A 16,929-nucleotide genomic window follows, 5' to 3' on the forward strand; every position below is an offset into this window, starting at 1 on the left:
AACCAAAGACAATGAGGTCATATTGTAAAGCAGCGGTTCCCAAACTAGGGGTCGCGACTGATTTGAAAATGGAGTTGCGGAAGAATTTCCAACCCCCCCCCAAAAAATAATTTTGGGGAAAAATTGAATTCCAAAAATCCCAAAATATAATAACCCTGTCTATACAACAAGCTCTCACAGCCCTGCCTGCAACCTGATCTCATAGTTTCACTTCAGACTTTGACTTAAACGGATGAACGTCGATTTTTCACCCATTACTTCAGAGTGGAGTTGGTTGCCTCGCTTCGAGTTCTTAGAAGACAATACAGTATTTAGTTTTTTGATGTAATATTTCTTACATTGGGAACAGATCTAGGTGCTGCTGTAGGCCCTCCTTGGTTGGGAACAGATCTAGGTGCTGCTGTAGGCCCTCCTTGGTTGGGAACAGATCTAGGTGCTGCTGTAGGCCCTCCTTGGTTGGGAACAGATCTAGGTGCTGCTGTAGGCCCTCCTTGGTTGGGAACAGATCTAGGTGCTGCTGTAGGCCCTCCTTGGTTGGGTAAAGATCTAGGTGCTGCAGGAAATCTCACTCATATGGACATATTCTCATTCACCCCTTTAGGTTTTTGTGTATTAGGTAGGTGTTGGGGAATTGTTAGATTACTTGTTAGATATTACTGCACTGTCGGAACTAGAGGCATTTCGCTACACTCGCATTAACATCTGCTTACCGTGTGTGTGTGTGAGCAGTAAGATTTGATTGGATTTGGTTACAGGGTTAAAACACAAACAACTCAAATGGTTAAGTATCGACGTCCTTGGGACCTTTTCAAACATCCCAAATCGACCGCTCTTTCTTGTGACCAGCATGCTCACAGACTCACTGCAGAATCCCGACGTTTGTCCATAAACCTAACCTTTTGAAGGTTAAGTTTAGGCATTCATTCTGAATGGTTAAGATAAGGGTTCAGGTTTTGGATTAAAACAAAACTATAAAAAACAAGTGCCTTGTACAGGGATTGAACATTCAACCCTCTTGAGCTGGAGCTCGTGGCTTCCGCCCATCCGCCATCCCTGTCCACAATTCCCTAGCAAAACCCAAGCCTACTTGGTGGTAATAGAGCTCAGCGTTGCCCCTAGTGGCTGGGGTTTGAAGGCATCTCCCGACGTCCTGGGGACCTGGACGGACGTCGAATTTCAGTGGATGTTGAGCGACCTGGTTGATCAATAACCAAGGATGTTTGATAGCAAGCTAAGGTTCTCGTAGACTAAACGCTGCAGCTCACCATGAAGTAGAACAATGGTGAGAATAGCATTGTCTGGTTTAACCAGGATTCCCTGTGTTTTCTCACATTGGATTCCTCATACTCTCAGAAACTTTAGGTTGAGATCATGCTGTCAGGTTATTTGTGATGACATAGGCACAGATGCTTACCAATGACACATCTCATCCTACTGTGGCTCCCTATTCCCTATATAGTGCACTTCTTTTGACCAGAGCCCTAGTCAAAAGTGGTGCCATTTGGGACGCAAGCAGATTGTCCTCTGGAGAGGAGCTGTTAATTCCTGTTTTGTGCCAGTCAACCTGCTGTGGCTTAATAAAACCACCCTGCGATTGGTTGACCGCCTGCTGCATCCAATCAGCACCTCTGTGGGCTGCTGCTCTGAGGACACTGTGTGGGTGTTTGAAAGGGACGTTGTAGCCCCAGGCAAGACAACACCAACACATTTGCAGCTCCCCTGTCACACAGCACCTGTGTCTGTGTGTGAATGAGAGCGGGAGGGAAGGAGAGCGATTGAGACAGCTAGAAGGAGAGAGAGAGACTGACTTCTGTCATGTATTCTGAACTGTCGATGAAACCAGTCTGCTCTACCTGTAGCTAAGGCCAGTCCTAGATAAAGGAGATAGAGTATAGTATTATTGTGTTTACAGTGCATTCGGATTGTATTCAGACCCCTTGACTTGTTCCACATTTTGTTACGTTCCAGCCTTATTCTAAAATGGATTAAAACATTTTTTCCCTCCATAATGACAAAGCAAAAACAGGTTTTTAGAAATGTTTGCAAAGAAAATTAAATATCACATTTACATAAGTATTCAGACCCTTTGCTCATTACTTTGTTGAAGCACCTTTGGCAGTGATTACAGCCTCAAGTCTTCTTGGGTATGACGCTACAAGCTTGGCACACCTGTATTTGGGGAGTGCCACCACCATTCTTCACCGTAGGGATGGTGCCAGGTTTCCTTCCAACATGACGCTTGGCATTTAGGCCAAAGAGTTAAATCTTGACCAACATGTTTGCTAATATTCTGTGTGTTTTTTTTCCTCTCATCCAGTGATCTAAATGGGAACAACCTGACGACCATCAGCAAGACAGACTTCTCTGGCCTCAAACACCTCAGAGTTCTGTAAGTCCCGTCCCTCACTACACTACTATTCACCTCAGTGAGGTCTTACTACACTCAATATTACTGTTACCAGGAGTTGGAACTGGTTCAAGGAACAGAACCGGGAAATAATTACATTTTTCAAGGAACGGAAACAGAACCGGGAGCAAAAGTGATCTCTAGTGGTCCGGAACAGAACCATTATTTTAAAAGCGTGAGAACACGTTAATGACTTTCTTTTAGGTTGAGATTATTTTTTTGTCCCACATGAAACCCAATCAAAGTGCCAATGCAAAGCAGTCCCTCTGTCGCTCAGAAACATCTCCTTCCAGTGTCTGCCTGCCGGTATGTTTTCTAGGCTTAAGGATACAGGTATCACATCACACATGGGCTTCATTAACTTCAACAGGGTAAGATGTGTTGTGTGAAAGTATTCTGACCCCTTGACTTTGTTACATTACAGCCTTACTCTAAAATGTATTTTAAAAAACTATATTCTCAGCAATCTGCACACCCCATAATGACACAGCAAAAACAGTTTTTTTAAATTGTATTGCTAATGGATAAAAAAATTATTAAATATTACATATACATAAGTACTCACACCCTTTACTCAGTACTTTGTTGAAGCACCTTTGGCAGCGATTACAGCTTCGGGTATGACGCTACAAGCTTGGCACACCTGTATTTGGGGAGTTTCTCCCATTCTTCTCTGCAGATCCTCTCAAGCTCTGTCAGGTTGGATGGGGAGCGTCGCTGCACAGCTATTTTCAGGTCTCTCTAGAGATATTCGATCGGGTTCATGACTGTGCACTGGCTCGGCCGCACAAAGACATTCAGAGAATTGTCCTGAAGCCACTCCTGCATTGTCTTGGCTGTGTGCTTAAGGTCGTTGTCCTGTTGGAAGTCTGAGGTCTTGAGTGCTCTGGAGCAGGTTTTCATCAAAGATCTCTCTGTTCTTTGCTCTGTTCATCTTTCCCTCGATTCTGACTAGTCTTCCAGTCCCTGCCGCTGAAAAACATCCCCACAGCATGATGCTGCCACCACCATGCTTCACCCTAGGGATGGTGCCAGGTTTCCTCCAGACATGACGCTTGGCATTCAGGCCAAAGAGTTCAATCTTGGTTTCATCAGACCAGAGAATCTTGTTTCTCATGGTCAGAGAGTCTTTAGTTGCCTTTTGGCAAACTTCAAGCCGGCTGTCATGTGCCTTTTACTGAGGAGTGGCTTCTGTCTGGCCACTCTACCATAAAGGTCTGATTGGTTGAGGGCTCCAGAGATGGTTGTCCTTCTGTCTGGCCACTCCACCATAAAGGTCTGATTGGTGGAGGGCTCCAGAGATGGTTGTCCTTCTGTCTGGCCACTCTACCATAAAGGTCTGATTGGTGGAGGGCTCCAGAGATGGTTGTCCTTCTGTCTGGCCACTCTACCATAAAGGTCTGATTGGTGGAGGGCTCCAGAGATGGTTGTCCTTCTGTCTGGCCACTCTACCATAAAGGCCTGATTGGTGGAGGGCTCCAGAGATGGCTTACACTTGTGTGTCCATCAAGCATATAAAGTTTAAACAACTAGCTTTCCTGGTCCATAGAAAGCTGCTCTATCCACAGTGTAGTGATTACCACGGTGTAGTGATTACCACGGTGTAGTGATTACCAGGGTGAAGTGATTACCAGGGTGTAGTGATTGACAGGGTGTAGTGATTACCATGGTGTAGTGATTACCACGGTGTAGTGATTACCAGGGTGTAGTGATTACCAGGGTGTAGTGATTCCCACGGTGTAGTGATTCCCCGGGTGTAGTGATTACCGGGGTGTAGTGATTACCGGGGTGTAGTGATTACCAGGGTGTAGTGATTACCGGGGTGTAGTGATTACCAGGGTGTAGTGATTACCAGGGTGTAGTGATTACCAGGGTGTAGTGATTTTACCACAGTGTAGTGATTACCACAGTGAAGGGATTTTAACACAGTGTAGTGATTACCAGGGTGTAGTGATTTTACCACAGTGTAGTGATTTTACCACAGTGTAGTGATTACCACAGTGAAGGGATTTGACCACAGTGTAGTGATTACCAGGGTGTGGTGATTAACACAGTGTAGTGATTACCAGGGTGTAGTGATTACCACAGTGTAGTGATTTAATGAGCTAAATGTAAATACGAGGTTGATTTCACGGGTTGAGAAATGAAAAGAAAGGACCGGTACTTTTTTGTGGTTCGAACCGGTTCAGAACGTTATTATGGATTTGTATTTTGCAGGTCTGAACAGTGGAACGGAACTTAAATCTGGAATCCGGAGCGGGGAAACTGCCACGGCCATTTGCGCTATTGCATTTGACATTTTAGTCATTTAGCAGACGCTCTGATCCAGAGAGACTTACAGTTAGTGAGTCATTTAGCAGACACTCTGATCCAGAGAGACTTACAGTTAGTGAGTCATTTAGCAGACACTCTGATCCAGAGAGACTTACAGTTAGTGAGTCATTTAGCAGACACTCTGATCCAGAGAGACTTACAGTTAGTGAGTCATTTAGCAGACACTCTGATCCAGAGAGACTTACAGTTAGTGAGTCATTTAGCAGACACTCTGATCCAGAGAGACTTACAGTTAGTGAGTCATTTAGCAGACGCTCTGATCCAGAGAGACTTACAGTTAGTGAGTCATTTAGCAGACACTCTGATCCAGAGAGACTTACAGTTAGTGAGTCATTTAGCAGACACTTTGATCCAGAGAGACTTACAGTTAGTGAGTCATTTAGCAGACACTCTGATCCAGAGAGACTTACAGTTAGTGAGTCATTTAGCAGACACTCTGATCCAGAGAGACTTACAGTTAGTGAGTCATTTAGCAGACGCTCTGATCCAGAGAGACTTACAGGAGCAATTAGGGTTAGGCGCCTTGTACAAGGGTACATACATGTTTCACCCTCTGCAGATCTCAGCTTTAATACAGAGGTTGTCATACACATTGAGTGTTTATTACACCGCTGATAGAGCAACTGACTGACTTTACCAACAGAACACACAGGCCTCCCATCTGCTCTTACAGATACCGTTAAGCTGGGGTGGAACTCCAATACCCCAGGGGAGGAAGGGGATTGGTTGTCTCAGGTTGCTGTGTTAGACTGACACTGTTTTCGACATAGACGTGTGTGTGTGTGTGTGTGTGTGTGTGTGTGTGTGTGTGTGTGTGTGTGTGTGTGTGTGTGTGTGTGTGTGTGTGTGTGTGTGTGTGTGTGTGTGTGTGTGTGTGTGTGTGTGTGTGTGTGGACTTGTGTGTGTGTGTGTGTGGACTTGTGTGTGTGTGGACTTGTGTGTGTGTGTGTGTGTGTGTGTGTGTAGACTTGTGTGTGTGTGTGTGTGTGTGTGGACTTGTGTGTGTGTGTGGACTTACGTGTGTGTGTGTGTGTGTGTGTGTGTGTGTGTGTGTGTGTGTGTGTATGTGTATGTGTATGTGTGTGTGTGTGTGTGTGGACTTGTGTGTTTGTGTAGACTTGTGTGTGTGTGTGTGTGGACTTGTGTGTGTGTGTGGACTTGTGTGTGTGTGTGGACTTGTGTGTGTGTGTGTGTGTGTGTGTGTGTGTGTGGACTTGTGTGTGTGTGTGTGTGTGGACTTGTGTGTGAGTGGACTTGTGTGTGTGTGTGTGTGTGGACTTGTGTGTGTGTGTGTGTGTGGACTTACGTGTGTGTGTGTGTGGACGTGTGTGTGTGTGTGTGGACGTGTGTGTGTGTGTGTGTGTGTGTGTGTGGACTTGTTTAACTAATCTTGTGGGGACCAGAATAGAATACAAACAGATATTTGACCAACTGGGACATTTTGTTCGTCCCCACAAGGTCAAATGCTCTTTCTAGGGGGTTAAGGTTAGAATTAGGTTAAAGGTTAGGAGTTAGGATTAAGGTTAGGTTTTTCAGTTAAAGTCAGGGTAAATTTAGGAAAAATAGGATTTTGAATGGGACTGAATTGTGTGGCCCCACAAGGTTAGCTGTACACGACTGCGTGTGTCTGTATGTGTGTGTGTGTGATAGTGGGTTTAAACCCTCAATGTGAAACTAATAGTTAATAATAATAGTTAATAATAACATCTCCTGGGTTAGTTACCGTCCTGTCCCTGTGTCTGTCCCTGTGTCTGTCCCTGTGTCTGTCCCTGTGTCTGTCCAGACAGTTGTCAGACTGGATGCTGTCAGGGAGATGAAGTAGGAAGTGTTGCCCCGTGTAGACAGCAGGTAGAAGTTGTCAGACTGGATGCTGTCAGGGAGATTAAGTGTTGACCCGTGTAGACAGCAGGTAGAAGTTGTCAGACTGGATGCTGTCAGGGAGATGAAGTGTTGCCCCGTGTAGACAGCAGGTAGAAGTTGTCAGACTGGATGCTGTCAGGGAGATGAAGTGTTGCCCCGTGTAGACAGCAGGTAGAAGTTGTCAGACTGGATGCTGTCAGGGAGATGAAGTGTTGCCCCGTGTAGACAGCAGGTAGAAGTTGTCAGACTGGATGCTGTCAGGGAGATTAAGTGTTGCCCCGTGTAGACAGCAGGTAGAAGTTGTCAGACTGGATGCTGTCAGGGAGATGAAGTGTTGCCACGTGTAGACAGCAGGTAGAAGTTGTCAGACTGGATGCTGTCAGGGAGATGAAGTGTTGCCCCGTGTAGACAGCAGGTAGAAGTTGTCAGACTGGATGCTGTCAGGGAGATGAAGTGTTGCCCCGTGTAGACAGCAGGTAGAAGTTGTCAGACTGGATGCTGTCAGGGAGATGAAGTGTTGCCCCGTGTAGACAGCAGGTAGAAGTTGTCAGACTGGATGCTGTCAGGGAGATGAAGTGTTGCCCCGTGTAGACAGCAGGTAGAAGTTGTCAGACTGGATGCTGTCAGGGAGATTAAGTGTTGCCCCGTGTAGACAGCAGGTAGAAGTTGTCAGACTGGATGCTGTCAGGGAGATGAAGTGTTGCCCCGTGTAGACAGCAGGTAGAAGTTGTCAGACTTGATGCTGTCAGGGAGATGACATGTTGCCCCGTGTAGACAGCAGGTAGAAGTTGTCAGACTGGATGCTGTCAGGGAGATGAAGTGTTGCCCCGTGTAGACAGCAGGTAGAAGTTGTCAGACTGGATGCTGTCAGGGAGATGAAGTGTTGACCCGTGTAGACAGCAGGTAGAAGTTGTCAGACTGGATGCTGTCAGGGAGATTAAGTGTTGCCCCGTGTAGACAGCAGGTAGAAGTTGTCAGACTGGATGCTGTCAGGGAGATGAAGTGTTGACCCGTGTAGACAGCAGGTAGAAGTTGTCAGACTGGATGCTGTCAGAGAGATGAAGTGTTGACCCGTGTAGACAGCAGGTAGAAGTTGTCAGACTGGATGCTGTCAGGGAGATGAAGTGTTGCCCCGTGTAGACAGCAGGTAGAAGTTGTCAGACTGGATGCTGTCAGGGAGATGAAGTGTTGCCCCGTGTAGACAGCAGGTAGAAGTTGTCAGACTGGATGCTGTCAGGGAGATAAAGTGTTGCCCCGTGTAGACAGCAGGTAGAAGTTGTCAGACTGGATGCTGTCAGGTAGATGAAGTGTTGACCCGTGTAGACAGCAGGTAGAAGTTGTCAGACTGGATGCTGTCAGGGAGATGAAGTGTTGCCCCGTGTAGACAGCAGGTAGAAGTTGTCAGACTGGATGCTGTCAGGGAGATGAAGTGTTGCCCCGTGTAGACAGCAGGTAGAAGTTGTCAGACTGGATGCTGTCAGGGAGATGAAGTGTTGACCCGTGTAGACAGCAGGTAGAAGTTGTCAGACTGGATGCTGTCAGGGAGATTAAGTGTTGCCCCGTGTAGACAGCAGGTAGAAGTTGTCAGACTGGATGCTGTCAGGGAGATGAAGTGTTGCCCCGTGTAGACAGCAGGTAGAAGTTGTCAGACTGGATGCTGTCAGGGAGATGAAGTGTTGCCCCGTGTAGACAGCAGGTAGAAGTTGTCAGACTGGATGCTGTCAGGGAGATGAAGTGTTGCCCCGTGTAGACAGCAGGTAGAAGTTGTCAGACTGGATGCTGTCAGGGAGATGAAGTGTTGCCCCGTGTAGACAGCAGGTAGAAGTTGTCAGACTGGATGCTGTCAGGGAGATGAAGTGTTGCCCCGTGTAGACAGCAGGTAGAAGTTGTCAGACTGGATGCTGTCAGGGAGATGAAGTGTTGCCCCGTGTAGACAGCAGGTAGAAGTTGTCAGACTGGATGCTGTCAGGGAGATGAAGTGTTGCCCCGTGTAGACAGCAGGTAGAAGTTGTCAGACTGGATGCTGTCAGGGAGATGAAGTGTTTCCCCGTGTAGACAGCAGGTAGAAGTTGTCAGACTGGATGCTGTCAGGGAGATGAAGTGTTGCCCCGTGTAGACAGCAGGTAGAAGTTGTCAGACTGGATGCTGTCAGGGAGATGAAGTGTTGACCCGTGTAGACAGCAGGTAGAAGTTGTCAGACTGGATGCTGTCAGGGAGATTAAGTGTTGCCCCGTGTAGACAGCAGGTAGAAGTTGTCAGACTGGATGCTGTCAGGGAGATGAAGTGTTGCCCCGTGTAGACAGCAGGTAGAAGTTGTCAGACTGGATGCTGTCAGGGAGATGAAGTGTTGCCCCGTGTAGACAGCAGGTAGAAGTTGTCAGACTGGATGCTGTCAGGGAGATGAAGTGTTGCCCCGTGTAGACAGCAGGTAGAAGTTGTCAGACTGGATGCTGTCAGGGAGATGAAGTGTTGCCCCGTGTAGACAGCAGGTAGAAGTTGTCAGACTGGATGCTGTCAGTGAGATGAAGTGTTGCCCCGTGTAGACAGCAGGTAGAAGTTGTCAGACTGGATGCTGTCAGGGAGATGAAGTGTTGCCCCGTGTAGACAGCAGGTAGAAGTTGTCAGACTGGATGCTGTCAGGGAGATGAAGTGTTGCCCCGTGTAGACAGCAGGTAGAAGTTGTCAGACTGGATGCTGTCAGGGAGATGAAGTGTTGCCCCGTGTAGACAGCAGGTAGAAGTTGTCAGACTGGATGCTGTCAGGGAGATGAAGTGTTGCCCCGTGTAGACAGCAGGTAGAAGTTGTCAGACTGGATGCTGTCAGGGAGATGAAGTGTTGCCCCGTGTAGACAGCAGGTAGAAGTTGTCAGACTGGATGCTGTCAGGGAGATGAAGTGTTTCCCCGTGTAGACAGCAGGTAGAAGTTGTCAGACTGGATGCTGTCAGGGAGATGAAGTGTTGCCCCGTGTAGACAGCAGGTAGAAGTGATATGTTACGTTAACATGTTGTTTTTTGGGCTGTGTTGAGATCCATAAAATATGGTCAATCATTAATTTCTCTTTTTTCTTCTACCTCTTTATCTTCCTCTTCCTCCATACTTCCTCCCACTCTCTTCCTCCACCCTTCCTCCCTCTCTCTTCCATCCGTTCTCTCCATCCATCTCTCATTCTCTTCAGTCACCTGATGGAGAACCAGATAAGCAACATTGAGAGAGGAGCTTTTGATGATCTGAAGGAACTGGAGAGACTGTGAGTGCGCACACACACACACACACACACACACACACACACACACACACACACACACACACACACACACACACACCCACACACACACAGACACAGACACAGTCTGGTTTCTAATGTGTTCTGTCCTTCTGAACAGTCGTCTGAACAGGAACCGTCTCACTCAGCTCCCTGAACTCCTGTTCCAGAAGAATGAGGCTCTGGCTCGACTGTGAGTACCCTATTTAACCACCCTATACACTACTCTACCACACTATACACTATACACTACTCTACCACACTATACACTACTCTACCACCCTGTACACTACTCTACCACCCTGTACACTATACACTACTCTACCACACTATACACTACTCTACCACCCTGTACACTATACACTACTCTACCACACTATACACTACTCTACCACCCTGTACACTACTCTACCACCCTGTACACTATACACTACTGTACCACACTATACACTACTCTACCACCCTGTACACTATACACTACTCTACCACCCTGTACACTATACACTACTCTACCACCCTGTACACTATACACTACTCTACCACCCTGTACACTATACACTACTCTACCACACTATACACTACTCTACCACCCTGTACACTATACACTACTCTACCACACTATACACTACTCTACCACACTATACACTACTCTACCACCCTGTACACTATACACTACTCTACCACCCTGTACACTATACACTACTCTACCACACTATACACTACTCTACCACCCTGTACACTATACACTACTCTACCACCCTGTACACTATACACTACTCTACCACACTATACACTACTCTACCACCCTGTACACTACTCTACCACCCTGTACACTATACACTACTGTACCACACTATACACTACTCTACCACCCTGTACACTACTCTACCACCCTGTACACTATACACTACTGTACCACACTATACACTACTCTACCACCCTGTACACTATACACTACTCTACCACACTATACACTACTCTACCACCCTGTACACTACTCTACCACCCTGTACACTATACACTACTCTACCACCCTGTACACTACTCTACCACCCTGTACACTATACACTACTCTACCACACTATACACGACTGGACCACACTATACTTCCATCCCTGTCCAACTCCATATTGGTTCTCCTCTACATACAGTGAGCTGCCAAAGTATTGGGACAGTGACACGTTTCTTGTTGTTTTGGATTTGAAATGATACAATGACTTTTAGGTTAAATTGTCGACTGTCAGCTTTAATTTAAGGGTATTTTCATCCGTATCGGGTGGACAGTTTTCGTACGTTGTCTCCCAATCTAGGGGACCAACAGTATTGGGACAAATTCACTTATATCTGTATTGAAGTAGTAATAAGTTTAGTATTTGGTCTCATATTCATAGCAGGCAATGACTACATCAAGCTTGTGACTCTATAGACTTGTTGGATGCATTTTCTGTTTGTTTTGGTTGTTTCAGATTATTTTGCGTCCAATAAAAATGAATGGTAAATAATGTATTGGGTCATTTTGGAGACAATGTTATGGTAAATGGGAATATACGTTTCTAAAGCCTTCTATATTAATGTGGATGCTGCCATGGTTACGGATAATCGTGAATCATGTTGAGAGAGAAAGTTACAGACGCACAAATATCATACACCCCCCCCCCAGAATAAAAGGCTGACCTCCCCTGTTATTGTAATGGTGAGAGGTTAGCCTGTTATTGTAATGGTGAAAGGTTAGCCTGTTATTGTAATGGTGAGAGGTTAGCCTGTTATTGTAATGGTGAGAGGTTAGCCTGTTATTGTAATGGTGAGAGGTTAGCCTGTCTTGGAGGTGTGATATTTGGGCGTCTGTAACTTTCTCAGTATGGGACCAAATACTTAATACACATATAAGTGAATTTGTCCCAATACTTTTGGTCCCCTAAAATGAGGGGACCATGTACAAAAAGGGCTGTGATTTCTGAACGTTTACTTGGTATGGATAAAAAAATGCATATTTAACCTCATAGTCATTGTATCATTTCAAAGTGCTGGAGTACAGAGCCAAAACAACAACAACAACAACAACATGTGTTTTGGAGCGTCACTCTATTACGTCTTACAGTTTTCCTATCCAGATGGTTTGCTGGCCAATGGTGGTATATTGCAGCATTTTGGGGCTAAGCAGTGTGTGTGTGCTGTGTGTGTGAACACAGCGAGTCTGGGTATGTGTTATGTGTGTGTGTGGTGAGGAGAAAGGGGGGTATTTGGGCTTCCGTGCTACTGCTTGGAGACACTAGGAGACAGATACACAAACACAGACGGAGAAAGAGAGTGAGAGAGAGAGAGAAAAGCAAACACAGAGTAACTCTTTAATTATCCGATTGATTGATCCCAGCATGACAGGTGTGTGTGTGTTGGTGTGGATGGATGGATGGATGGATGGATTATGGGCTCTAACAGAGTTCAGAGAGAGAAGAAAGAGGGAGAGGGGGGTAGGGGATAATGAGAGTAGTTGTTGAAAGGGAGATTGAGAGAATGTGATAGAAAAATAGGTGGGTTAGAAAGAGAGAAAAGGGGATAGAGAAGGAGAGAGGGAAAGGTGTGTGTGTGTGTGTGGGGGGAGACGGGGGGTGGGGGTTGGGGTTGGCTTGTTTGTTTTTGTGCAATTTCACACTGTCGCTCCCATCAGGGAATACCCAGATGGACTTGGCATATTCAATCAATCAGTAAACACACAACAGGGAGGGAGGGAGGGAGATGTTTCCGTGCTGTGTTGATGGACATCATAAAGCCTCAGTCCCAGCAGACCTCTTCCTCTGAAACACGCCAGCACACAGGGAGGAAGAGGAGGAGGAGGAAGAGAGGAATACACACAACATGCTAACACACAGGGAGGAGGAGGAGGAGGAGGAGGAGGAATGCACACAACATGCTAACACACAGGGAGGAGTAGGAGGAGGAAGAAAGGAATACACACAACATGCTAACACACAGGGAGGAGGAGGAGGAGGAGAGGAATACACACAACATTCTAACACACAGGGAGGAGGAGGAGGAGGAGGAATACACACAACATGCTAACACACAGGGAGGAGGAGAGGAATACTCACAACATGCTAACACACAGGGAGGAGGAGGAGGAGGAGGAGGAGGAATGCACACAACATGCTAACACACAGGGAGGAGTAGGAGGAGGAAGAAAGGAATACACACAACATGCTAACACACAGGGAGGAGGAGGAGGAGGAGAGGAATACACACAACATTCTAACACACAGGGAGGAGGAGGAGGAGGAATACACACAACATGCTAACACACAGGGAGGAGGAGAGGAATACTCACAACATTCTAACACACAGGGAGGAGGAGGAGGAGGAGGAATACACACAACATGCTAACACACAGGGAGGAGGAGAGGAATACACACAACATTCTAACACACAGGGAAGAGGAGGAGGAGGAGGAGAGGAATACACACAACATGCTAACACACAGGGAGGAGGAGGAGGAGGAGGAATACACACAACCTGCTAACACACAGGGAGGAGGAGGAGGAGGAGGAGAGGAATACACACAACATGCTAACACACAGGGAGGAGGAGGAAGAGAGGAATACACACAACATGCTAACACACAGGGGCGCTGTCTGTGGCGTCTTTCATGGGTTCTCTGTATGTATCCTCCTAATTCTCCCTCTTCCCCCCCCCTCTTATTTTCTGCCTGCTTCACTCCCTCCACCTTTCTGTTTCACTCCCTCCATCTTTCTGCTTCACTCCCTCCATCTTTCTGCTTCACTCCCTCAATCTTTCTGTTTCACTCCCTCCATCTTTCTGTTTCACTTCCTCCATCTTTCTGCTTCACTCCCTCCATCTTTCTGTTTCACTCCCTCCACCTTTCTGCTTCACTCCCTCCATCTTTCTGCTTCACTCCCTCCATGCATCTCCCTCACTTATATCCTTCTTCCATCCCCCCTTCCTCCTTCCTTCTCCCTCCATCGTTCTCTCTGCCTCTCCTTTTTCTCTCTCCATCCCCTCTCCCTGTTGTTTTCTCTCTCTGTGTGTATCCTGTCTTTTGTGTGTGTCTGTGTTGTGGTAGCTCCACACCCAGAGCCAGTCTTTGTCTGTTGGATACCCAGAGGGAAGGGCCCTCCCTGGTTTCCTCTCCCCGGAATAGGCCCTCACCCCTGGGGCTAACCAGGGATTACTGAGGCACAGGTGGAGCTGGGAGTGTGTGTGTGTGTGTGTGTGTGTGTGTGTGTGTGTGTATGTGTGTGTGTGTGTGTGTGTGTGTGTGTGTGTGTGTGTGTGTGTGTGTGTGTGTGTGTGTGTGTGTGTGTGTGTGTCCGTGTGCGCGCCTTGACCTTGAGGTGAACCCAACCCTTAGTCCACTTGTTCCTGTCTCACCCGTCCCCCCTCTGCCCCCATCACTCTCGCTCTCACTCACACATGCACTTGCACACACCCACACCCTCCAGTCTGTTATTGCTGAGTACGGTGGAAGCTTCTATAAAACATGCACTGGGGCTAACCAGTACGGAGGAAAAAACTAAGATTTTCAATAACGTACTTTCATTTTGTGTTGTTTCAGTAAACATTAGTTAGTTTTTCGTTACTTTTAGATTTTTGGGGGGAGTAAAAATGTATTCCCATTCATATTCCAATTTTGCTAAACCTTAACCCTAACCACAAACCCCTAAACCTTAACCCTAACCACAAACCCCTAAACCTAACCCTTTTACTTTTCAGGACATGCAAAATGTCCCGACTTTCCTATCTTCTCGGGACATTCTGGTGTCTTCTCAGGACATTCTGGTGACTTGTCAGGACATTCTGGTGACCTGTCAGGACATTCTGGTGACTTGTCAGGACATTCTGGTGACCTGTCAGGACATTTTGGTGACTTGTCAGGACATTCTGGTGTCTTGTCAGGACATTCTGGTGTCTTGTCAGGACATTCTGGTGTCTTGTCAGGACATTCTGGTGACTTGTCAGGACATTCTGGTGACCTGTCAGGACAATCTGGTGACCTGTCAGGACATTCTGGTGACCTGTCAGGACATTCTGGTGACCTGTCAGGACATTCTGGTGACCTGTCAGGACATTTTGGTGACCTGTCAGGACATTTTGGTGACCTGTCAGGACATTTTGGTGACCTGTCAGGACATTCTGGTGACCTGTCAGGACATTTTGGTGACTTGTCAGGACATTCTGGTGACTTGTCAGGACATTTTGGTGACTTGTCAGGACATTCTGGTGACTTGTCAGGACATTTTGGTGACTTGTCAGGACATTCTGGTGAGTTGTCAGGACATTCTGGTGAGTTGTCAGGACATTCTGGCGTCTTGTCAGGACATTTTGGTGTCTTGTCAGGACATTCTGGTGACTTGTCAGGACATTCTGGTGACTTGTTGTCAGGACATTCTGGTGACTTGTTGTCAGGACATTCTGGTGACTTGTTGTCAGGACATTCTGGTGACTTGTCAGGACATTCTGGTGTCTTGTCAGGACATTCTGGTGTCTTGTCAGGACATTTTGGTGACTTGTCAGGACATTCTGGTAACTCGATCACTGCCTCATTGCCTGCGTCCGTAATGGGTCCGCGGTCAAACGACCACCCCTCATCACTGTCAAAAGCTCCCTAAAACACATCAGTGAGCAGGCCTTTCTAATCTACTTGGCCCGGGTATCCTGAAAGGATATTGACCTCATCCCGTCAGTAGATGATGCCTGGTTATTCTTTAAAAGTGTTTTCCTCACCATCTTAAATAAGTATGCCCCATTAAAAAAAAAATGAACTAAGATCAGATATAGCTTTTGGTTCTTTCCAGACTTGACTGCCCTTGACCAGCACAAAAACATCATGTGGCGTACTGCATTAGCATCGAATAGCCCCCGCGATATGTTGCTTTTCAGGGAAGTTAGGAACCAATATACACAGTCAGTTCGGAAAGCAAAGGCTAGCTTTTTCAAACAGAAATTTGCATCCTGTAGCAGAAATTCCAAAAGGTTTTGGGACACTGTAAAGTCCTTGGAGAATAAGAGCACCACCTCCCAGCTGCCCACTGCACTGATGCTAGGAAACACTGTCACCACCGATAAATCGACGATAATCGAGATTTTCAAAAATGCTTTCCACCATGCTTTCCACCTGGCTAACCCTACCCCGGCCAACAGCTCTGCACCCACTGCAGCAACTTTCCCAAACCTCCACCCCCGCTTCTCCTTCACCCAAATCCAGATAGCTGATGTTCTGAAAGAGCTGCAAAATCTGGACCCCTACAAATCAGCTGGGCTAGACAATCTGGACCCTCTCTTTCTAAAAAATTTCCACCGCCATTGTTGCAACCCTATTACTAGCCTGTTCAACCTCTCTTTCGTATTGTTTGAGATCCCGAAAGATTGGAAAGCTGCCGCTCTTCAAAGCGGGAGACACTCTAGACCCAAACTGTTACAGACCTATATCTATCCTACCCTGCCTTTCTAAAGTCTTCGAAAGCCAAGATAACAAACAGATCACCGACCATTTCGAATCGCACTGTACCTTCTCTGCTATGCAACCGGGTTTCCCGAGCTGGTCATGGGTGCACCTCAGCCACGCTCAAGGTCCTAAAGGATATCATAACCGCCATCGATAAGAGACATTACTATGCAGCTGTCTTCATCGACCTGGCCAAGGCTTTCGACTCTGGCAAATACTGCATTCTTATTGGCATACTTAACAGCCTTGGTTTCTCAAATGACTACCTCGCCTGGTTCACCAACTACTTCTCAGATAGAGTTCAGTGTGTCAAATCGGAGGGCCTGTTGTCCGGACTTCTGGCAGTCTCTATGGGGGTGCCTCAGGGTTCAATTCTTGGACCGACTCTCTTCTCTGTATGCATCAATGATGTCGCTCTTGCTGCTGGTGAGTATCTGATCCACCTCTATGCAGATGACACCATTCTGTGTACTTCTGTCCCTTTTTTGGACACTGTGTTAACTAACCTCCAGAAGAGCTTCAATGCCATACAACTCTCCTTCCGTGGCCTCCAACTGCTCTTCAATGCTAGTAAAACTAAATGCATGCTTTTCAATAGATCGCTGTCCGCCC

General features: G+C 46.8%; 1 protein-coding gene across 1 annotated transcript in view; it reads left to right on the forward strand.

Moving 5' to 3' along the window:
* Positions 1-16,929, forward strand: part of LOC139424362 (slit homolog 1 protein-like) — a 116,529-nt gene that overhangs the window by 22,616 nt on the left and 76,984 nt on the right. Inside the window, exons 2-4 of the mRNA XM_071176105.1 lie at positions 2,318-2,389; positions 9,777-9,848; positions 9,985-10,056. Of these exons, the coding sequence (XP_071032206.1) occupies positions 2,318-2,389; positions 9,777-9,848; positions 9,985-10,056 (216 nt within the window). The remainder of the gene's footprint in view (positions 1-2,317; positions 2,390-9,776; positions 9,849-9,984; positions 10,057-16,929) is intronic.

Source organism: Oncorhynchus clarkii, chromosome 13 (genome assembly GCF_045791955.1).
Source record: "Oncorhynchus clarkii lewisi isolate Uvic-CL-2024 chromosome 13, UVic_Ocla_1.0, whole genome shotgun sequence".
NCBI classification, from domain to species: Eukaryota; Metazoa; Chordata; class Actinopteri; order Salmoniformes; family Salmonidae; genus Oncorhynchus; species Oncorhynchus clarkii.